Source organism: Peromyscus leucopus, chromosome 2 (assembly GCF_004664715.2).
Source record: "Peromyscus leucopus breed LL Stock chromosome 2, UCI_PerLeu_2.1, whole genome shotgun sequence".
Classification (NCBI taxonomy): domain Eukaryota; kingdom Metazoa; phylum Chordata; class Mammalia; order Rodentia; family Cricetidae; genus Peromyscus; species Peromyscus leucopus.
The window spans coordinates 38,714,056-38,739,125 of NC_051064.1; the positions used below are offsets into that span (position 1 = coordinate 38,714,056).

Here is a 25,070-nt window from a genome sequence, read left to right on the forward strand (position 1 = left end):
TCAAAAGATGACACCACAAATGCTGTGCACAAAGCCACTCTTTAATAGAATACGGCTAACAGTCAGAATAGAAAAACATAATAAAATAGCATGTAATTTAAACAAGTCTGTGCTCACGAGAAACTTGAGAAGTGAACTTGATCACCAGGGGAAGCCAGCCAGAATCTAAATACTAACAAATTTCCTAGTCACTGAAGTGTTCAGAAATGAAGCACATCTGTCCTTTGTCTTTAAGTTTGTAATTTTTCTTCTGGCTTTTTGAGACAGGGGTTCTCTGGTTCTCTGTGTAACTTTGGAGCCTGTCTTGGAACTTGCTCTGTAGACCAGGCTGGCCTCAAACTCACAGAGATCCGCCTGGCTCTGCCTCCCGAGTGCTGGGATTAAAGGTGTGCGCCACCACCACTCAGCTGTAGGTTTGTATTTTTGTTGTCAGATGTACCTGACATGTATGCACTCCTTGGTCTTTGGACCCAGAATACAAGTACAGCTGACCTGTATGTTAGATGCTTCATGTAATGCAAGCATTTTCTCTACTGTGAAACAAAAACCTAAAGGCAATCCCATTAAAACTTCAATTGCAGTCAGAAATTCAGAAAATAATGCCATCAGGAATGTTACCAACATGACTTTTTTCATCAAATGTTTTCTTTGGACAGTACCATCCATTGTAGAACAAGTAATATCATCTTTTAAAGAGTAAAAATGAAATAACCGATAAAGGTAAGAGTAGCAAGTGCTCATTGATTTTGACAGTTTTCCTTCCGTAACATAACACACAAAGCATTTACTGAAGCTGGGCGATTTGATAAACTCTGAGTGAGACATTATGAGGCAGGCAGCAGCTGTTGATCCAATGCATACGTCATCCTTTCCTTACCGTACTTCTCAGACCACTTCCGTGTTAGCTCTAGATAGTAGCTTGGTTGATGAGGCCGGTAATCCAGGAACACTGTGTTAGTGGTTCTTTTGGGGACAGCCTTTTCAATTTGAGTTCCTTCATGCCACTCATTGAAAGAGGTGATGGAAATTAAACTGGGGTGGGTCTGGAGTGCAGCACTTAGACCAACTTCATAATACTTTCCGTTGATGCGGTTCCTAGTGTTTTGAGTGTTCCATGGACGGATGCTTGTATCTATGTATCCTGGGCCTACACTGGGGATAAATATCAAGTTGTTCTTATCACAAAATGATTTCAGGTTAGCCCAATTCTGATGTGATGAGCCATATGTAAAACCATTTGTAGCAAAGTATGTGTAAATTCCATCAAATCCACTTTGAAGAATATCATATTTATGCTTTTCTTCTACTAAAAGTGCAATAAACAATCCATCATAAGGAGAATTGCGAACACTCTGAGATCCTGAAGGTGTTAACAGATTGGCCCACACTTTAGGTTTTGTGATATAGGAATCATAGACATAAAACATAGGCAGAGAATGCCCAGTCCTTGTCTTGTATCTATAAAAGGCTGGATGGCTTCCATATCTACAACAGAGACACATTGGAAAGTGAGATGAACACTCAGAATATGTCAGAATAAAAAACTACGCACTGGAATTGAAAAATGATTCGTGAAGCTGAAACACATTGTTCCCAATCTTTGGTGAGTCAGTTATGTAAGAATAGTAATGCTAATGCAAACATACTTTTAATGTTGTACATTATGCGACACTGGTATACTACCAAACAGGTTAATTATCTCATGCCAAAGTTAACAAATGGAGACTAAAACCATGAAAGTCTATTATGAGCTGCACAAACAGAAAACCCAGTTTATCTTACCAGTGGCAGGTATCTATTTGCTGCTGACATGATTCTTTGTAAAGTGAAATACCTCAGAGAATCTTATCATTAAAATATTTCATCAGAATGAAACTAATTATAAAATTCTTTATTTTAGTCATTCTAGAAACAAATGATGACAGATATGGAAACACTGCTATGAAATTAGTTCACATTTCATCTGAACCTTCCTTTAAAAGACAAAAATGTATACTCATAAGATTTTAAAAACAGAAATGTAAAATGAATATGAAAGGAAATCATAAGTAGCCTTTAAAGTATAAAAAATTAGCAAAAGTAGCAACCTTTATTCATGTAAAAACTGAACTGTAAGAAATCTGAGAATGTTCTTCAGCTTACTTGCGGTAAAATTATCAGAAATGACAGATCATAAACCAACTCTCAGTTATCACATCAATGTACTCATAACAGTGGTTATCACCAAATCATACAGTATAACTATGAACACTGAAGAAACTCACTTGTCTATAATATATTTGACATTTTTATGCATGTTTTGATCATCTCGATTGCTATATGGCTCTATGTGAAAAGTGACCTAAAAAAAGAAGAAAAAAATCAATTAAAGAAAGCAAAATCTATGAAAGTATACTTTGCATAGTTAATAAGTTGCCAATTCAACAAAATTAAGGTGAATATTTAGAGAGCCCAGTGATTACAAAATAAATCTTAGTAGATAACACTGACTTTTCTGTACTAAATGTAAGGGAAGCATTTCATATGCATTAACTCAGCCTCCTTTACTACACTAGGTAGCCACTGACTCCATTTTCTAAAGAAAGAAGTGGGCATAGGTCTAGTAAATTGCCAATAGCTCCCCAGTTTGTTGGATACAATGTGTGGTATAGGACTGAAAGCTTGTCTAGGAGATTATTTTTCATGATATAGATTGCAAAGGCTATATTCTTTATAAGACATAAGAATATACTCTGTATTCAGACATAGCTTTCTAAAAAAAAAAAAAAAAAAAAAAAAAAGAGGGGGGAACTTCAAAATGTCCAGGTTTCAAATTAATATGTAATTTATTCTTATGTATGTGACCATTACATTTATACTTATATAGAAACAACAAAATATCCAATTAATTGATAGCTTACTATCATTGGAAGGGCATCTTGGGAGTAAGTATTCTTTTAATATTCAAAGAATTTATACAAAAATATTTAGAAAATTATATCTAAAAGCTTTACAAAGCATAGTGATTTTCATATTGCTACTGTTAAGGCCCATCTATAACTACTGTAAATAGTAGAAATCACAAAATATCATACACAGATTTAAAATTCCTACCTACAAATACTAGTTGTACATAATCAAGTTTAACAAATTATGTGTAATAAACACTTTGCTTTATACTCTGTCTCCAACTACTAAGATATACAGCATAGGGAATAAAGTAACTTACGTGATGCTCATAAAAATTATTCTTAAATTCACTGTTATCGATATCAAGTACATTTTAATGCTAATCTAATAAAATCAATTACTGTTTGAATCTTACATTTTAAGTGTGATATTGCCTGTTTGACATGACTTCTAAGCACTGCAGCTTAAATCTTGGTTTTTTTGTCAATTACTCAATTAAAGCAAAATGTATTTTCATTAATTAATTTACACAATTAATTTTCAATTGGGTCTTTAGTAAATCAATCATTGTCTGCTTTTGAGAGCACGATGATATAAGGTTCTGTCAGTAACAAACTCAGGTCAAGACATCCTTACAATCTGCTTCCAAAACTGCAGGCCATAAATGATCAGCTTCTTCCATCAAGTGCAGATCCACATACTGCAGCAAATTCAGTCATATACTTAGAACTTCTCAACTAATCAATTCAATTTATATTTTATTTTTAATTAATGACAGGATTTGGTCACTATTTCTCTCTTCCTTTCAGGAAATCTATTACATTAACATTAAAATGAATGTTAATGTAATAACACAATTTGATGCATAAAATTAAATGTGTGCATTACTTTTTGAGAAAGTGAGTCATGTTAAGAATTCCATCTCATCCTTCTGATTTTGTCTTTACCACAACTCTTCTGAACCCTATAGCCAAACACTTTCTTCTTTAATTCCCACACCCCTTGACTTCACCAGGTACCACCCTTTATGTCATACACGAGTGAGGTAATTCCCCCTATACCTGGTAGTGTCAATATTTTGCAATTTTCTCCTTCTACAACTCACTTGTTTGGTTTTGGCCTTTAGTAGACTGCAAATTGTCTTAATATGAGACATCAAATCTGTTTCTTTCTCTTCTGTTTTATTTTGATATGGTTGGCTTTGAAGCCTGCTCCTCTTGCCCTACCTTCCACCTAAGATTACAGGTGTGTACAAACATGTCCAGCTCTCTTTCTGAATACTGTTCATACATAGAACAGAACCTCCTAAAGAGTGCACACTGCATGAGTATCTGTAAGCATGAATTAACAAGTTCTATGCAAAACTACCCAACAGTCAAGTTAAACTCTAAATGGTCTACTTACACCCCATTAAGGCAAGATCTGCCAAGTTCTCACTGTGAACGCATACTCCTCATTTAAGAAACGTAACTGCCTTCAAACCCTATGCAAAGGTCATAAAACTTGTTATTTTAAAATAAAATGTTAAATTTATTGAAATACAAAGTAACCAACAACTAGGGTGTTCATTTTCCTTATAATTGTGGAAGAAAGAACTGTTGGCTCCAACTGATTTTATGTTGTTAGGTCTTTGCTGTCTTTGAGATCTGATACCGTGATGATGTTGTCTAACACACACCTCCACAATTGTTAACTTTTAATTTTATTTGATGCACACGAAGTCTGTGGATGACTGTGATGACTTTGCTCTAAGCTGTGGATCAAGTTTAAGTAAGTTCCACAGTTTGGGTCATTTAGGACCTAGGGAAGGGTGCAGTTTCTTCTCATATGAAAACAAACAAACAAAAGAGAAGCACAACCATGAATGCATGTAGCATCCTTAGTGGAAGCAGGCCAGGCAGAAAACCTGACACCAACTGGACAGGAAACATTCATACTTTCTAAGAAGGAAAAGAGAATGGGACTGTGCTCAACAGTGGCAGTGTATACCAATCAGCTCCACCACATGTCCTATAAAGGGTTGCTTGAATGCTTTTTTCTTAGGATGTTACATAGAGAAGAGCTGAAAGGATCCAGCTCTGATCCTTGTAACTGTGGCTTAAGTAGCCTCTGGAATGACAGTTACAAGTGCATCAAGTGTATGCTCCAAGAAACAATACAAACATATATATACAAAACTTTATCTTTGAAAAAACAAGTCACCACTTAGATTTTACAGATTTGAGGAAGAACTGTCAACCTTTGCAAACAGTAATGCAAAAGAAGTCACTAATTCTTTAGACATGTTTTATTAACTTTGCTTCTTTGTTTACAATCAAAAACTCTCACCTAAAATTGCTTTTAGTTTAATTAATCAAAATTTCAGTTACAAAATATTTAGTGACTAGTAATCAAAACTAGTATGACTATAGCAAAAACTTAACTGTAAGGCAAAGCAATGGCCTAGGAACTCTATTTTTAAACAAGCAATAACAAAAGTGAAGGAAATCCCTTTTTACAACTGCAAAATTAACCCAACCAAAAAAGTCAGAAACATATTTGTAAAGGATAACATCAAATATAGCATAATCATTTTCAAAATAAGTTTGGTAAGTTTAAGAGCTACTGAGGGTAAGCAATCATTATTCACTGGAAAATCTGAACATTTGCAAGAAAAAAATGGAGAACAGTATTTTATCAAATTCCATCTCTTCTGGTCATTAAATACCAAATCTAAAGTATGGAGAAAACACGTATGTTGCTCGTATTTACAGAGACAATTAATGGCCAAGGTCTTTGCTACTTTTCTGTTCCATATAAAGATTTTCAGTAGAATTAAAAGCAGTCTATTTTCATGCAGCTTGATATTTTTAACTACTTTACCTTTAAAACCCCACTAAAAGAAAATGTCTAGTTTTATTACCTCCACTACAGGACTGGGGCACAGAGGTCTTGGATTTACTTTGCGTGAAATATATCAATGACTTATTCAACCTCAGCTATGGTTCCAGAACTTGAAGATTTGACTATCTGCAGACTCCAAATGCCTATGAGAACTCAATGAATGGTACTGTGGAGCATGTTATGTGGCAGTTCCTGTCAGTTCATTTGAGAGACACTATCTCAAGACTTTCTTTAGGGCTACAGAAATATTCAAATTAGTTTTATACAAAAAAAAATTGCCAGACTGTAATATAAACTACAAAAGAAAATCCTTCCTTCTCCTACTTTGGATCCACAAAAAGGTAAATTTCCAGAAGCAAAGACAGAAAAAAAAATTTTTAAAGGACAGACCAACAAACTGCATGAAGCAATTACCCTTGGCCTCTAACCTAAGATCTCACATATTATGGAGAAGGCATAAGCAATTAAATATATTGCTAGGAAGCAGAGAAAACAGTACATACCCATGTCTCCAAACTCCAACCCCAAGAGAGGAGACCCAGAGAACCTCAAAACCCCTCATGGGAGTTCATCTGATCTAAAACTCTGTGGAACAAACAAAGTTATATTAAGACCACTGATACAGGCAGGCTGAGCCTCAGTAGGATGAACATTGGTAGCCGGAAAGGGACACAGGAATAGGGTGGGCAGGCAGCACTGGAATCCATGCAAGGTTAGTGAGACCACCACTCATACTTGGAAAAAGGGAACTGCCTTGGGCAGCAACATCTCATGTCAAGGGCTGGAAGACATCGGAGGCCAGCTGAACTTCGCTTTTGAATCCAAGGCAGAAATTCAACCCCACAGGTAAACTTATGGATCCCCACTGATGAGACCCTGCACAGTCAGATTAGAACTGCACATCAATGTAAAAAGCGCTCTCACCAGCAAAGTTAAATTAATAAGACTTCTCAGGCAGGAGAGGGCTTTTCCTGATGCTCTACTCAAGGAAGCAATTTAAACTGGTATTTTTATTTTATTTAAATTATTTAGAAATCTTCATTCTTGCATAAATAATTGTCTTTTATATTGCTCTATTAGGTTTCACACTTTTTCCACTGTGTCCTTTCAAGGTATTTCCCTAACCTACAACCCATATACTTTCCCTCTGATTCCTACTTCATTTTGTCTTTTTCTCTCTCCCACCCCCTCCTCTAAAATTGCGACTTTCTAATGTCAATAATCTTTAGGGTCTCTGTTTCCTAACACTGTCCCAATTCCTCTATTTACTATTATATATGAATTCCTAGTCATACTCAATGTATTGTCTTCCCACATCTATGTTTAGTAGGTAATATTTTAGCAAATGCTTATTATCTTTGTTCCTTTATTCCCTAATGGTCACTGGACTTAAAGGAGATAGTTGTATTTAACTATTACTGAGTTTTCATAGTATGTCTCCCCAATAGTGGAGTTTCTCCTGAAATAGTCTATTAGAGTTGAGCTGGATATTATCCTTACTGCCTCCTGAACATGTGAGCTATATTACAAGCCTAATACATGAGATAGGAGGGGAAGGCATCTTAACCCTGCTACAAGCTAGTCCCAGAAGAAAACTGCCCAAAGAATTTCAAATTTCCATGCAGAAAACAAAAAAGATATAACAAATACCCACAATGATCAGATGTGCAAATATTAACAAAGAAACAGGACCATGAAAAACCATGAAATGGACCCCTTCCAAAATGACCAATTCTACAGTATTAAATTTTCTAAAGAGAGTGACCAGAATGAATTAGCAGAAAAGAATTCAAGAGAATGATACAAAAGAAGACCAAACAAGTTCTAAAAGGACATGAGTAAGTTCTGGAAAGAATCAAAAGAGACTGTAAGTGAATACCTGGATAAAATAAGGAAATCAATGCATGATATGAACACAAATTTAATACAGACAAAAAATACTTAAAAAAAAAAAGTGAGTATCTGGAAAAAGCTCACTCAAAAAATCCAGTGAAAAACTGTTGCTGAGGACAACACTTGCATTATTCATTGAACATGGAAAAGTTTAGCTGGTGCCTAACTAGAGGCTTGACCCCAGAGTGTTCATGGGATTGGAAGGTACTCTGCACACTACCAGATAACACAAAGAGAAACTAGCGAAAACTACACCAACACACCATACGCTCTCCAACAACACCACCCGCATCACACTATCCAAATAACACCATGAATACATCCACTCCAAATCTAGCGCAAAAACACCAGAACAACTACACTATCATACCACAAGAGTGACCAATCACATAAGCACCATCAATTCGGCAGAATCCAATCCACACCACTCTATACTGATTGAAGATATACCACTCCAAGAGTCCTGGAACCATGCCAGGCATTAATCCATGCATGCCCAGCAAACCTCAGATACTGAGACATTCTCATGGGTACTACACAAGGAATACAATAACCACACAAAGCACTTACTCGCATCTGCCATACCACAAAGTAACATAACAACACGCGTCTACATAACAATGACTCCCCTCCTCACACACAACAGTACTTCACTACTGCACGCACAACAAACTAACCACACCAGCGAACCATCAAGACTGAGTCATCAGGAAATCACACACACCAGAGAAGTTTCCTCTTGCAGTAGATGAGAACTAACATAGAGACCCACAACTTGATAATGTAAAAAGAGTAAGAAATTTTGAAATACTCAGTACTAAATGAGATGTTTCATCAAATCCCTCCACTCAACCTCAGGGAGCTACACATAAGAGGAGATGAAGGACAGTTAGAACGAAAGAAAATGGATGACTCCAAGGACCCATTGTCTTCCAGTCATAATGGGCATGGTATACATATAAATTCACAGAGACTATGACACCGCACACAGGTTCAATCAGAGTGTGTTCCATTGATGAATGGTGTAAGTGGATGTGAGTCTCCACATCTATTCCAAGAAACTATCTGCAGCTGACACCCACTTGCAAAGGAAAAAATTTAAGTTTTCTCACTGAATATATTAACCACACTTCAGGTTGGCCACATACCCAGCAGAAGATGGCCAATACAAAACAAACTCAAAGCTGCTTTTATAGACTTTTCATCTCATATTGTTCTGTTTGGGTAATATTTGTCTAATTGGTCATTTGTATGCATATTATTGTTTCAGATTGTGTGGTTTTGTGTGTTTATATATGTGTAGAAGTTTCTTTTTTTGTTTCTCCTGTGTTTTGTTTGTGAGTTTGTTTTCTAAAGAGAAAAAGAAAAGACATGGAGTTGGAGAGGTGAGGAAAATCTGGAAGAAGTGGGGAGGGCAAAGCATGATCAGAATATATTGTATGAAAGAAAATTTTTCAATGAATAAAGAAATAAAATGAAAGATTTTAAAAAAAAATCTCTTACAGAGATCATATAACCCCCAAAACCTAAAATATTTGGCCTATTTTAGAAACTGTTTGTCAATCTATTATGTGGATTTTAATATAAAAATAAAATATGAGAAAGAACTAAAAAAAAAAAAAAATTCAGTGGAAATTGTTACCAATGAATGGATCAAGAAAAACCCAGATCAAGACTTGAAGATTACATAGATAAACAAGAACATTCAGGTATCAGTGAAGATAAAATAAAAAGAAAGTATGAGCGAAGCATGTGAGGTACACAGTATAGAATTAAAAGATCAATTTACAAATCTAGGGCATAGAAAAAGGTGAAAAAACTAAAAGGTCTGTTTAATAAAGTTTCAAATTTCCTAAATCTAGGAAAAGATGCAGGAAATATTTAGAATTTCAAATAGACAAGACTAGAAAAGAATCTGTCATTTAATATTACTAAATACATAAAACAAAGGAGTGTTGAAGTGACATACAGAAGATGTAGGGGCATATTTTCAAAAATATGTTCCAATACTTTGGATAATTTTGAAATAATAGATACATTTATAGGAACATATGTCCTCCTAAAATTAAAACAAGAGGATATAAATATCATTAACAGATCTATAACACACAATAAAATTAGTTGCTGAACCGAGTGTTCAACATCAGGAGAGGAAATATTAATGGCCACATAGAGTATTAACTAATTCTAGAAAAAGGGCTTAAGTTAGCTGTCTATACATGTCTTTGTGTTCGAGTCTCTATCAGTTTTCTGCAGGAAATCATGACCAGGCCTAACATCAAATTTGAAGTCTCCAGGAAGATGATGGGGCCTCATAACATCAACAATTCCACCTGGACAATAATAATACCACTAAGCTGACAAACATCATCTACAGATCAGCTTTGGACTACAAACTGCTCAGAGCAATTTTGAGATGGCTAGCTGAGATGATCCAGTTTCACAGACCACTTGAATAATGACTTGAGATAAGCCCTGAAGTTTGGCATTATGCACAGACTGGACAACAAAGGATATAGCTACCTTTCCTAGAATTTGACAATTAACCCAAAATTTTTCTTTTCAGAATAAAGATGCCTTCGCCTATATCCAGGAAGCAATTTTAAGACCATGATGCCCACATTCCCAAAGAGGTGGTGTGGGGCAGGTGGTTTTTGGTCTTTTAATGGGTTTGGAGTCTGGGATAATTTTCATTGTTTAGGAGGGTTGGTTACAAGTTGTTGGTAAGGGTCATAAAGAAATGAAAGTTAGTAGTTAGACATTACAATTCGAACTGGTAGTCATATTAGGTATGTTTTCAAGATCGAACAGATATATTTTAGACAGACAGGTCATCTTCAAACCCTTCAGAGATCTATAGAATGTGGCATTTAAAATGTTTTAATAACTTAGAAAGTTTTTTTTCTTTTTTTTAATGACTATGAGACATGTCAGCTCCTGGTAGCACCAATCTACTTCAGAGAAGATATGGGCATTGAAGAAACTGCATATGGAGTTAACTTTCATTGTGGCAAAGCTAGCCACTGGACAACAAAATATCCTCGAATCGACTGCTGACAAACAGGACAAAATGGATTGACAGGACACGAAACAAAGGACTACCAATTCTTGCCAAGACAAGTCTGATTGTGGCTTCAGCAATGGGCATCCTCTGATGCCAGGACAATACGGCACCATCCCTGAAGTGGCCTTTGTAATCCGGAAAAGGTACAGTGCCCCTTTCTTCGAAGGCAGCTGAACAGACCGATAGCTTCTGATGTGCAGTGGAACAATAGCTGAAACAGTTATTCTTTAAAGAGAAATTAGGTTGATGGAGTCTAACCTCTCAATAGTAGACTGGCATTTAATAAAAGAGATGAAGCCACCCACAAGCCGAGAAAAATGGACAAGCTGAACTCCAAAAACATCAACAATTTCCAGAACTTAAAATCCTTAATCATGACAGGACACTAGTGGAATTCAGGTGTTTCTGGTACATGGACTGCTCTCACTGAATGTGCGGTCAAACTGTAGGCCTTGTGTACATCTTACTTCACAAACACTGAAGACACAGCTAAAAACTCACAATTAATTTGAAAAAAAAAAAAGAAAAAGAAATCTCAAACCTAGATGTAGATTCACTGCTGAAATCTACCAGACTTTAGAGACCTAGCCCTAATGCTTTCAAATTATTCCAAAAAATAGAAAGCAAAAGAATGCTACCAGACCCATTTTATGAATCTAGTATTACATGAATATTCAAGCCAAATAAAGACACAAGAGAAAAAAATTAAAAGGCAATTTTCTGTTGCATATGGATGCAAATATTCTTAATAAAATATGAACAAACCAAATTATACAACATATCCAGAAGATCACTCTCATGATCAAGTTGACTTAATTCCAAGGGTGCAAAATGGTTCAAACCATGCAAATCAACAAATGTAAGAAATTAATTACATAACTAAGTTCAAGGATAAAAATCATATGACCATATAAATAAACACAGAAAAAGCCCAACATTTTTTCATAATAAAAGCAAAGAACAAAAACAATACCCCAATCCCTAGGAATAGAAGGTACTTATTTCAACATAATATGATATATTTATACCCAACATCATATTAAATGAGAAAGATTCAAAGCCTAACCATAAAAATCATGAATGAGACAAGGGTGCCCCACCCCTGTTTTCCATGTTGAAATCAATAGAGAACTTTAAACCTTAGCTATAGAAATGAAAAATATAAAGGGGAAATATTATACTATTTGAAGAAAAACCAAAGCCAGGCAATGGTGGCACATGCCTTTAATCCCAGCACTCGGGAGGCAAAGGCAGGTAGATCATTGTGAGTTCGAGGCCAGCCCTGGCTATAGTATGAGTGAGGTCTAGGACAGCCAAGGCTACACAAAGAAAGCCTATATTGAAAAACAAAACAAAACAAAGCAAAAAGACAGGCATAAACAACTGAGAAAAAGTTGTTTAAAATGTTGAACTAATGACAATACTCTTTCGCTCTTCCTTACTCCCAAGACCCTGACTATAACTTTCTACTGCTGAAGACACTACAAACTTGAGTTGTAGAACATGGAGAAATCAAGCTGGTACTAATCTGGAAGCTTTGTCCCTAATAAATAACTTTAATAGTACTGGAAGTTGCTACACACACTACTGATTGACACAAGAATCTTACCTATGAACCCTGTGAGCTCCAATAATAACTAGCCTGAAAACATATAACCACTGGTGGAATAGTAGCATAAATGCCATGAGAGAACCAACTTTTGATATAAGGCCCACTCTTTAAGATTAAAGCCATACCTAGAACCTTTATGTAGCCAAGAACCTATGGCTAAATAGATCATAGGCCCTAGAAGAGAACTTACTACTATTATTCTGCTAAATGGACATAGTATTAAGCCAAACTCCTAATGATTTATTGTTATACCCATAGATTAGTTCATCTCTCAACCCTCAGAGATAATTGTTTCTGCAGTCTATGGTGAAGTGGCCAAGATGCAGAGAGTAAGACACTGCAGAAATGCTGAGCACTACATGGGATGTCTATATCACACATGTCTTCACTAGGACAAAGGATCAATGCAGGAAAGGAAGTAGAAAGATTCTAAGAATCAGAGCACAGAATTACTGTAAGGAAAACAGTACTTTCTGGATACAACAGGGTAGCTGCACATATGAACTCACCACAACTGTAACAACACTCATGAGATGTGTGAAAACTCAAGCCAAACAAAACCCCAGCATGTAGAGGGTAGATGGACCAAGTTCTACCCCTGGCTGAAGAACTACTTGTAGGAGACAGCTTCTGGGAGAGTTAGAGTCAGTTTTCTTTAAGAGTATGGGCCCTAGTAGGCCAGTCAAACTCCAGAGGAAGGCCAAACATCCAAGAATATATAAACAGTACAAACTGGACTTGGTGGGATAATTATAGAGAGAGAGGACACAAAATTGAGTGGGTAGGGAAAGGGGGGGTGGATCTGATAGGAGATACAGTGAATAGTAATAAAATGCACTGTACAAAATTCTCAAAGAATATTTTAAAATTTCAAAAATAAAAATTACTTGGACCGAAATTTATTTTCTAACTATTTTTTAAAGATGTAAAGTTATATAGTTAAACATGGTCTCTTTTTTTTTGACAATTAGAGGATATTCAGACATTAATTTCACTAACTCCTATATTCTGTTCACAAAGGAACCTGTCAATTCTTTCTCTCCCTAGTAAACACATAGGAAAGGCCAGACAATGTGGTACATATCTTTAATCACAACTCCTGAGAGGCGGGGCCAGAGGATTAATATGAGCTCAACATCAACTTGGTCTACATAATAAATTCCAAGTCAGTCAGAGCTACATAGTGAGTCCGTGTTTAAAAAACAACACAAAATGTAATAGATGAATATAAAACATTGTTAGAAAAAAACAGTAAGGGCTATCTTATAATTGGATAACTTTTAACATTTAAATAATTAAAACAAACTTTTATGAACTATATTATTTCAAATTATTTCTACATATATACAATTTTAATTAAAGTGAGTACATAAAATAGTATTGCTATCAAAAGGTAAGAGGATTAACAGTGATACAAATAGTTTGAAGACAAATTACATACCTTCAGATTATACTTATGAGCTTTATCCAAAATAGTTGGTACCAAGTGGTCAGTAGCTTCTCCGTTCTCATCACTGGAATCAGGTGGGTACCAAGAAAGGGCCAGGACTCCTAATAGAAAAGCATAACAAAGAACAAAAAGCAACAAGGCATCATCAATAGTGACTGCTGGTGTCAGAAAATGGGAACATGAGTGCCAAGTACGTTCTAAAGGGTATTACAGTTATTTACGAACTATTTTAAGCAATTGATACCTTTTAAAATTAGCATACTACACATTTTAGCATATAAGTCTCTTAGTAAGGAAGCACAGAGTCCTTACATACTGTCTCCTATCTGTCACAACCATCTTTTCCAGTTATTCACATATTTGTATGCAATATTTACTATGTTTGATGGACGGTGCCATCATAATATTGTTAACTAATAACCATGGCTTTTATTAATGTCAAGCAGTTCTGTGGATTTTAACAAAAGCATGAGTTCATAAGCTAAGCATTACAGTACCAGACAGATAGCTTTACTATAAACATTAGTCTCCCCCCTATTTACCCCTCCTCCCTTCTGTTTACAGTAACTGATTTTTCACTCTCTCTGATTCTGTCTTGGCCAGAATGTCATATAGCTTGAATCATAAAGTATTTAGCTCTCCACAACTGAACTCATTTGCTTAACTACTTGTATTTTAGGTCTTTTACGACTTTGTATGACTCAGTAAGTTGTAGTTTTTTTTCTGCTGCATATCCATTGTGTAGATGTTTATTCACTTTCCCATTAAAGGATATACTAGTCGCTTTTAATTTTTGGCAACTATGAACAAAACTTCTATAATCACCCATATGCTAGGGTTTGTTTGTTTTTTTAAACACATAGATATCATTTAACACGAGATTTAACAATGACAAAATGGAGTTCTTCCCCATAGTACCTACTTATTTCTGCACTAAGAAATTACACTATAGGTATTAGAAACACCAGTCTACAGGGAAATCATTAACTACAGAGAAAATATTTAAGACAAACACTTCAAACCTTCAAATATAAATAAAGAAATGCAGGTCACTGGAGAGACAGCATGGATATCTCAATGAATCAATAATTTTTTAATAGAGGGAAAGAAATAATAGTGTTAAATAGAGGAAAGCTTGTAGAAATTATGAAATCAAATCAGCCAAAATTCCACCATGAATGGGGGCAGGGCTAATCCAGTGCCACCATTAGCTGAGGAATTACTGGCAATTTGAAGGCTCTTGGTGGAGCAAGAGTCAGTTTTCTACAGGGATGTGGCCCTAAGTGGTGACCCGTGGTCCAGCAGATGATCCTATCACGCACATATAAGCTCTACTATAACTGGACTCAGTAGGTATGTAAACAGCATATAAGGTTGAAAATGAAAAGTGGTGGTGGCTGGGGGGGTAGGGGAAGAATTCAGGGGATGGAATGGGGACTAGATTTTATTAATACACAGTGAATACATGGATTCTTAAAAGTAAAGAAAAAGACACTGCTGGAGAGCTAGATTTTTAACACTTATATTTTCTGAGAGTCCTAATATGTAGAAAAGAATTCTAGCTAGAGGAACACAGTGGTCATTTCATTAAAGCTAATAGGGGAAAATGCTATCTTTGTGTGCTATGCATAGAATAGCAAAAAAAAGAAAGCAAAAACATGTAAGACAGAACAAAGAACTAATAGTGGACAGGGATCTAGGGAAGTTATGACTATTGAAGAAGGGAGTGCCCCTAGATATGACTATTGGTAAAAAACAAAAGCTGGGAGAAAACCGATCAACATTTAAGCAGCCCTCTAGTCCAACTTGTAACAGCATCAAGAGCAACAATAAACATTTTCTCAGCACACAGCCTAGGAAAGAAATTTCCATCTCACAAAATGCAATGAAAATAAACAAACATAAGGGTAACAGTACATGTCAAAAAGCCACAAAGTATGTGAGCACTGTAAAGAATGCATTCTTCCACATAATTCAAACCACGATTCTATTTCTAATAATCATGCAATAATTTCTAATAGCTATTGGTCTAATAGCAGAACAACATCAAACATGGGCAACAAGAACTGCCATGAAGACAAAGGCCTTCTTCGTAAATAAGCAGGTACTAGCAGAGTGAGTAAGCTGGTAATGACAGTGCTCCTGGAAGGCAGCTTCTGCAGCTGTGCCTGGCAGGAGGGAAGCAGCTCTAGGAAGCAGCACTTTCTCTGCAGCCTGGCTTTCAATGCCCAAGGCTCTGCTGTGCTTTATGCAGATATTTAGGTGAGCCAGCATCTGCATTCCCAACAGCAAAGACAAAGCAAAGTCACTCAGGAAGCTATCTTCTTCCTGAGCTCAAAAGCATGTTTCAAAGAATAATGAATAAAACACAAGCAAACATGATTTTAAAATAACGTAAGGAAAGAAAGCATCAGGCTTTATTAAGGGACTCCGAAGTCAACAGGCCTATGTGGACCCTTCCGACACTGGCTCTAGAGACATTTCTCAGACACTAGATAATATACTGTCACTGGAAGATTTTATGACTAAAGACATGAACCTGGAAATCACACACAGGACAGAGAAAGATGAGGAGCATCGGTGACATAAGAATAATCATGATCAACCGTTTTCACCACATAAGTTAAAGGTATACACTGCAATGCTACAGCAATTTTAAAAATAAATAAGAAGAATAACTATGTACTAGGCCAAAAGAGACTGCAGGATAGAGTAATTCACACATTCAATGTCAGATATGACATGTAAAAGATGAAGAAAAGATCATAAACAGGGCAAGTGGAAATGCAAAATGGAACACTGAAAACCACATTACATTAAATAAAAGTGAAATTGACACAGAAATTGAAAAGGATAGTTAAAAAAATAAAGTCAAATTGTATACTACAGAGAGGAAGGAACAGCTGAAATGTCCAACTGCTGAAATGTCCAACACATGGCTGCAGAAGCAAACACCCTCAATCATAAAAGGAAATACAATCACCAGTAAAAATGACAAAAACCGATATTCTTACAAGAGGTGAATCACAAAATTCTGTGCTATACACATTAAGACAAGCAAACAGGATAGCGAACTCATTTTGCTATCATAAAGGAACAAAACAATCATAACTTCACAGTGACAGAAATCAGACAGAGTTGCAGCAGTGACGTCAAGGTCAGCAGTAAATAGGGCAATGATGATGACAATTTCAAGGCAGGTGGAAAGGCCCTGCTGAACTGAACTCAGGACGCTTTTCCCTCACAAGTATAGGCACGATCCACCGTGCATAGCTCAGGTGTAGAGAGAGGGGTTGCCTAGCACAAATGAAGTCATCAGTTCAATTACCAGTACAGCAAAAGCAAAGACAAACCACAACAACAGAACAGGACACAAATGCAGTCTAATCCAGGGATATGAATTAAGACTATAATTACTAAAAGTATGAAAACTGATTAGTAATTTAATTGTCCACCCAAATTATTTATATATATATAAATAAAATAAACTAATTACCAACCAATTGAGGCTGAGCACATCTGTCTCATGTGAGTTTCTATGACAGAAGGGTCCCGAGAGCTGTAACTTCCTAACTCAGGATAAAAGTTGGAGCCAATGTCATCTGGAGGAGTATGTCTCCCTTGTGGATAGTTCTTGGCTATTCTAGGGTCCCAGTGCTCCAGGACTGGATGGTTCCAGTGAATATATTTACCATCAAATTGTGGATTTCCATACCAACTGTAATAAAATACATGTAAAAAATAATTCAGAGGAGGCAGTTCCTCCAGGTTCCCTTCAGAGGTTTTGGGTGGCCTCACAGTCATGCCAGCAGCTTCGAAATTTTTGGTATTTGTTTCCATGTTGATTCTATCGCTCTTCTGGAAGTCAACTTTGTTTCCCAAGGGGGCCTTCGGTGGATGAAGTTCTGGAAGAAGATCAAGCCCAAAAGGAGTTCCAAAGGATGCTGTATTCGGCCTTAGCATCTTTAAGCCCATCATCAGAGAGAAAATAAATAGAATAAAAAGCGACAAAATGATGCAAGTCTTTCTTCGAAATTTTGCCATGATGTCATGCTTTAAACTCCAAAATAATGAATGGTTTGCTGCAATTCATTGAAAAAAAGATCATTAGTAAGTGATAGCTACTTATTTTCTACAGTATTTAAAATGAAAACTAAAATTCAGTGACATTAAAAAATAAACAAAATATAATAAACCACCAAATACTGTTAAATAAAAGGACATGCTTATGTGCACACATGTACACACACACACACACACACACACACACAGACTGGCAAATACATATACTCAAGAGGTACTGATTTGGAAACAACACTATGTACATGCCAACATTTAGTCAGGTGAAACTCAGAATCTGTTTAATAAAATGAAATATATTTTTCATCATGTAAATAAGTTTTGTGTATACAGAATATACAAAGTCAATAATTCACATATATGGACTAAATTTTAAAATGGTAGTTAATGAAAGGAAATACTTATGAGTCTTCTAAGTAAAAACATTCAAGTCCAGTGCTAAAGTTTTAAAAATGGTCCTTAAACTGAAAATAAATAAATAAATATTACAAAAGGGAATAACTACATATTTTAATTTTGAGGGGGGAATGAGTCAATAAATTTCGCCGCAGTCCAGCATCAGCAGAGCAGTGATCTCTGTGAGTTCGAGGCAGCTGGCTACAAGTGAGTCAAAAGCCAAACTACAGAGAACCTGTCTGAAAAAAAAAAAAAAAAAACAAAAAACAAAACCTTCTAATGATAGTAGTAAGGAAAAAAAGTTAGATATTCTGGCAACAACCATTCACCACTGAATGACTGTGTCCCCCGACACCCATGAGTCAGAAACTTATTAACTCCTAACTCACATTGTTGAGAGGCAGACTCAGTGGGAGTTGATGAATCCATCTATCATGAATATTATTTCAACTTGTATTAAAATTTTACAATTTTAGATACTGTGTTAGGTTTCCTGATGGCTCTTTCAAGTGGGTTTGTTTTGAATGGAGCTCTAGCTCTTCCTCTTCCTGTCCCCCAGTCCCTATTCAAACCCTTGCGTCTTTGCCACCCCAGCTAGCTTCCTCCCACTACCATGCTACCTGTGGCCTGCTATCCTCACCTCCTCATTCAACACCTTTCCCACCTTTGAATCTTCCTTTGACATTTCATAACCTGTACCATGCTTTCGCACCTCCTTCTACACATACATACAAATATATCTTGAAGATCTGTATGAGAGAGAATGTGTGATTTCTGACTTGAGTTACCTCATTTAATATCATTTCCTGATACCTCAATTTTCCTGAAAATTTCCTTATTTCATTTTTCTTAAAGGCTTAACAAAACTCAGGTGTATACATATACCACATCAGGAATGAATTAATGAGGCTATCAGGTCAGTTTCCTCTCGTGTGCTCCTCCCATTCAGAGGATACAGCATCTAGACACTATCAGACAGCATCCATCCCCAGACATCTGATCCTATCAAATCTTGATTTTAGACATCCCACTGTCAGAGCTGTGAGAAATACATTTCTCTTCTATATAAATCATCTAGTTTTCTGAACCTTGTTATAGCAACACATAATGGACAAATATACAAAGCAACAGGCAAGAATCATGTTCAAGTATGATGGGACACAGGATAGCTACATATTGGTATTTCATCAAAACATACTTCATTCATAAAATGGAAAGCATTAAAGTTTTGAACAAGTGATCAAGATTAATCTGGGGCACATTTGACAATGGTTTTCTAGAGAGGATATACTGAAAATGATGAAATAAGCACTGCTGGGGAATTCTGTTCAGAAATTAACTTCATGAAGAAACTTGTAAAAGCATATTAAGGACATACACAAGCAGAAACATGCACATATATTTGTACACACATATATACACATATTTATCCACTATATATAGTCTTCTCTCTATATCAGAGTTCTGCATCCATGGTTTAAGTAACCATGGTTGGCTTCTAACAAAGAAATTTACACCTATACCAAATATATATACAGATTTTTTTCTTGGCATTATTTTCTAAACAACACACAATACTGACTATTTAGACAATACTGATAGTGAATTTTATCATCTAGAGATAAGAAAAACACAGAGGAAGGATGTAGGTCATATTCAATTTCTCATATAAATGAACATCCATGAATTTTGCTTCCCAGGAAATTCCCAGAACCAGTCTCCTCAACCTGCTTAGAGACTAGCTCTGTGTGTGTGTGTGTGTGTGTGTGTGTGTGTGTGTGTACACATACATATATATGTATATAACAGTGTAATTATATGTAATTGTACATATTAACATGATTGAAACTGTAGGAAAACTAAAGAAATTGAAATGCTCATACTACTTTGGCAACATTTTTAATGTCAAAACATTTTTTAAAAAGAATGAAACCAAAATAAAGAATCCCACTAGACAAGTATAGGGTGAGAATGAAATGTTAACACAACCTCTGCTCATTTCTGGGAAGGAACAATTCTATAGTCCTTCAGGCTCAGCACTGCACGCCAGGATGTGAAAGCTCTGCTGTGGAAATGTGACAGGCCTATTCACTGGACAGCAATAAAGGAACTGACCACTTTGGTTGCTGCTATAACGTGCTGTCCTGAAATTTCCAAGCTATTAATGTACAACATATCCTTCCTTCCCTTCAATTAAAGAATATGATAATTTTGACCAGACAAGAAGCAGAAAAAAATATTTTGGGATATTATCTTGTCTATTTTAATCAAACACAAAATGGAAATATGTTCAAAGCATGTACAGTTGCTATTTCTAAATCTGTTCTGTGAACAATGCAAGGTAATGTTGGCAAATGAAAAAAAAAGAGAAGTGTTTAAATTAATTACTAAATATTACTTAAGATTTAAAGTAAATGAGGAAAGAAACATAAAAAGAACACTAAAGATCTGTGTGTGTGCGTGCATGTGTGATTTCTGGTTCATTTCTTAACTAGATCCCAAAATTTGCATTTATGGACACTGCCTATGTTTCCCCCACACACATTCTTATTGTCTATAAATTCAATTTCTTATTTATTTTACTCATTTCAAATGACTACTATATCATTGCAAACCATCAATTTCATCTTTAACATCACCCATGAAGGGTATTCCAACCTTCTTAATTAACAAGTCACTTTAATCACTGTGTTTACAAGTCTGAATTCTGCCCTTGCTAGGTATCTTTCACAGTGCTGGAAGGTGCTCTTAAGGTGACGGGGGTAGGAAAGATATCAGTGGTCTTACCCAGTGCTAAATCCTGCATGCTACAATACTGACATGCCAGATATGCCTACTGGTAGCTAAGACTAATCATGTGAGTAACCAACTACTCTCTGGATTAGATTTAAAGCCTGTTCTACAGGGAGATTTCATGCCTGCTAACTATAAACATGGTCAAAACCCATGACTACGGAAGTCATAGGTCCCAGGAGAGAATGTATTGATGGTTTTGTCAATGATCACATGGTCAAACTTCTAAATATTTCTATATCCATAGATTTGTGACGCTCTTGGCCAGAGAAGCTTCTTACTGCCATTAATAGTGGTTAATGAAGAGATTCATTCCTGATCAAATTGCTAAGAATAAAAGAATGACAGCTTAGCTGGAGATGGTATGTTTCTATTATCTCCTTGCCCCTACAACATCAGAACATGGAACATTGCTGGAGGAGAGCAAAGAGAATGTAAGAGCTGGAGGATGGACAGGAATTCTGGGAACGCTGTTCTCTGGACATGACCCGGCTGTTGCACACATGAACTCATAGCAGCTGTGCTGAGCTGCACAAAAACTAGAGAATTAAAAGTTCCAGCATGGAGCAGTGCACCCAAGACCCAAAAGCCAGCTGAGGACTACTGGTAACTGATGACTGATTGGAAAAGGACAGAGTCACATTTTCTTGGGGGTGTGGCCACCCCTACATTGTTCATACCACAGGAGATGATCCCACACTCATGTGTTCTTGTGCAGCACTAAGTAAAATACTTTATTAATCAATTATGGAGGACACAAAGTTGGGAGATGGGAAGGTGGAATTCTGAGAACTCGGAGAGAGGAGAGGGTAGATAAGATTAAAATACATTATATATGCACATAAAGTTTCAAAGAATAGGTAAAAACTATTATTTAAAAAAATTTTGAGCTCTGTAGTTATAACAAGCTAAGTCCAGATCTCATCTTTTCCTTATGTAGTCTGATGTTTCTATAGTTCTTATCTCCCTCATAGAATTCATGTCAGGATGAAGACTTATTTCACATCTGATAATGTATCACTAAGTAATTATGAGCCATGAGGAATTATTCATGATGATAATGATAAAAAGATGGGTGACATGAAAACACTCCAGAAGTAGCAATATGATAGCTGGATGTGGGGACACATACCTTTAATCCTAGAACCTATGAAACAGAGGCTGCCAAAGCTCTGAGTTTCCAGGTCACCCTGAAACTTCCACCCCAGCCTGGGCTATATAATGAGGCTCCACTTCAAAAATTAATTAATTAATTAATTAATTAATCGAATGAATGAATGAATGAATGGGCTCTGCCTCAACATAAATAAATATACTAACAATAATGAAACCAACCCAGCATATGGAACTGAGCATGTAGTTCAGTAGTTAGAACATATGTCTAGCATGAACAATTCCTTGGGTTCTGGGTTTGACCCTTAACCCTGCAGAAAACAAACAAACAAATAAATACAGCATATGCCTTATTCTCTCTAAAATGACATTCAAGGTACCAGACAAAGCAGAGGTCTGCCTCCTCTTCCTGATGCCTCTCCTAAAGACTCCTTAGTAGCACTGTTCTCCTTTAATGGTGGTATTTCTAACACTGTACACCACATTAAACTTTATGCGTACAAATTTTCTATCCCCTAGAAATGGAGAACACTTATACTCTAGTAGATCCCAACAAATATTATGGTCACTCATCATTATTCAGCTTCCTTAAGCTTTGGCCCTCCTGTTTCTGACACTGGCATGTGTTTGGGCAGTATGTCTATAACACTTTAAACTGTACATATACAGACCAGATCTTTGTAGATTCTATAATCAACAACACTGTAAAAGAAAACTCACGAAGATTCAATAATTTTAAAGTCCATCTAAACAAACTACTATCTTAGTATCTGTGACAACACAGTACCTCTGGAACCTAAAACAAGCATTGTTCTTGCCAGAGACAGGCAAAGGAACTATTTACCTAGTTTTAACTAGAGAACGGTTTCAGAAGTTCCTTGTGAGAAAAACAGAAACAAAAGAACCTCTACAAGTCACCTAGAGGTGTAGAGGTTCTCAATGCAGGAAGCTCAAAGTACTGTCTACTGACAATGTGTCCTCATCAAAAGGAAGTTTGTGTGACCCAGGGTTACACAACTGATTCATCAGAAACCATGCTATTTTTATGTTTGGTGCGTTTAACCTTTTAAAATAATACTTAATGTGGAAGTCTAATTATTTCTAATAAAAGGTATTACATACTTAAGTAGCTGGGATCTAAATGATTATTTTAAGAGTATTTTGCTCATATATAACTCGAAAAGTCAGTTTCCATTGTAAAATAATCAATTAAATTATAAAGATTCCTCCTACTTATTCTTTTGTGTTCATACTGCTTTCTTCTAATTTTATGCTAGACGAAGTACCTAGAGACAGAGAAAACTAAAGCTAAGAACACATATTTGGAATCTTCAGAATCTTGCCCACTGCAAACACGGGCAACCTTTTGCACAGAAGTTCTGTCAGGCCTAACCTGTCTTGCATTTTTATCTTCACAACCATCTACGAAGCAGAACTTTACATTACAGATGATGGAACTGAGTAGATGAGTTTTTCCAAGCTTTTGGGGTAGCTGGCAAACAGCCAAGTAACCTGCCACTGAGCACCTTGCAAGGGCAAAATATAGTGCTGTAACTTAGGCTCCTGGCACCGGCCTATGTGGCCTCAAGTGTAGAAGGCATATTACAATGACTTTTTTTTTTTGCACCATGGAAGCTGACTTAGAAGAAATGACCAATGGTTCCCTCCTCCTTGAACTGTGGCCCACACTTACTGAGAAGGCAGCTCATGATCACACACTAGTTACTTATTATAGGAATAAGAGCAGCAGCTTTGCGTGTTACACAGACTAAAAGCTATACAATTATTTTTCGTGGATTACAAGCAGCTCATAGAGTGCAGTAATGTATTGCATGAAAGTGATTTACAAACCTGAATTCGTTTTAGCAAAACCTACATTCACTTTTCATTTTCTTTCAAGCTGACGCCTACACACTGTAATGTGAAGAGACCACCCTCCAGTCTCATTTCTTATTTGTATTTCTAAGCTCATCCAGATCCACATTAGTGCTCATGTAAGCCTCCTCTGAATGAGTTAACTTTTAGTACTTCTCCAGCTTCCACTCTATTATCCGTATGTCCTTGACACAACAAAACGAAAACTTTTAACCGCTTGTACCCAACTTGTTCCTCGGCAAATGGAAGAGGAACCAACCCCCGTCGTCCAGCGAGGGGAAGTCGAGCATACTGAGCCACGCGTGTTAAAGGGGACAGAACAAAGAGCTACGAGGGCCGACTTGAACCGTGCAAGCTCGGCTGGGAGACGGGCTCCGCGACCGCCAGGGAACTCCGGACCCACTCCAAGGTTCCGAACTCAAGGTGGAGGCGTGGGGAACGGCCAAGGGGCACACTTCCACCTCGCGGGGAGCGGGGCAGCCGGGCCAGGCCGGGCTCGGATGCGCTGGGGACACTAACCTAGTGGGAACCGGCAGGGAAGCCGGCGTCCGGGCCCTGCGGGTCGGGATTCCCAGGCGCCGGGGCGCAGGTCAAAGGGCGCAGCGGAAGGAGGGCTGCGATTGGCTGGCGAGCCAGCGCGCAGGCGCTAGCTGTGCAGTCTGTGCCGGCCGCAGCTTAGGGACCCCGCACCGACTCACCTGGGTCTGGGGCCCTGCCACCAGCGGGGACTCACCGACCGACCGGAGAGAAGGTGCCCAGAGTCTTCCCAGGCCTGACAGCCCTGGCCGCGGCCGCCTAGTCCCGCCTCCCTCCCAGAGGACAGCGCGGGGCGCGGCGCGGGGGCGGGGCTCGGGGCGGGGCTCGGGGCGGGGCTTCGAGTCTCCGAGCCCTGGCCTGGCCTGTAGCAGGGGCATGGTGCAGGGTGCAGGAAGAGATCTGTCAGGCTGAATTCCCATCATTTCTCCAAGGAAGCTCTCTTACACTTCAACCTTTAAGGCTAAGCTTTGCACCTGGTCAAGGGT

At 37.2% G+C, this 25,070-nt stretch overlaps 1 protein-coding gene across 2 annotated transcripts; it reads right to left on the bottom strand.

Annotated features, from left to right (window-relative positions):
• Positions 1 to 353: 353 nt before the first annotated feature.
• Manea (mannosidase endo-alpha) lies at positions 354 to 24,835 on the bottom strand. Of its 2 annotated transcripts, none has more exons than XM_028893929.2 (5): positions 24,747 to 24,835; positions 17,292 to 17,873; positions 13,783 to 13,892; positions 2,265 to 2,341; positions 354 to 1,485 (listed from the first exon to the last, which is right to left on the bottom strand). In XM_028893929.2, the coding sequence occupies exons 2-5, from the start codon at positions 17,833 to 17,835 to the stop codon at positions 825 to 827; spliced, it is 1,392 nt and encodes a 463-aa protein (XP_028749762.1). In that variant the 5' UTR covers positions 17,836 to 17,873; positions 24,747 to 24,835; the 3' UTR covers positions 354 to 824. The 2 variants fall into 2 exon arrangements, with proteins under 2 accessions (XP_028749762.1, XP_028749763.1); XM_028893930.2 differs by lacking the exon at positions 24,747 to 24,835 and adding an exon at positions 24,568 to 24,647.
• Positions 24,836 to 25,070: the final 235 nt, after the last annotated feature.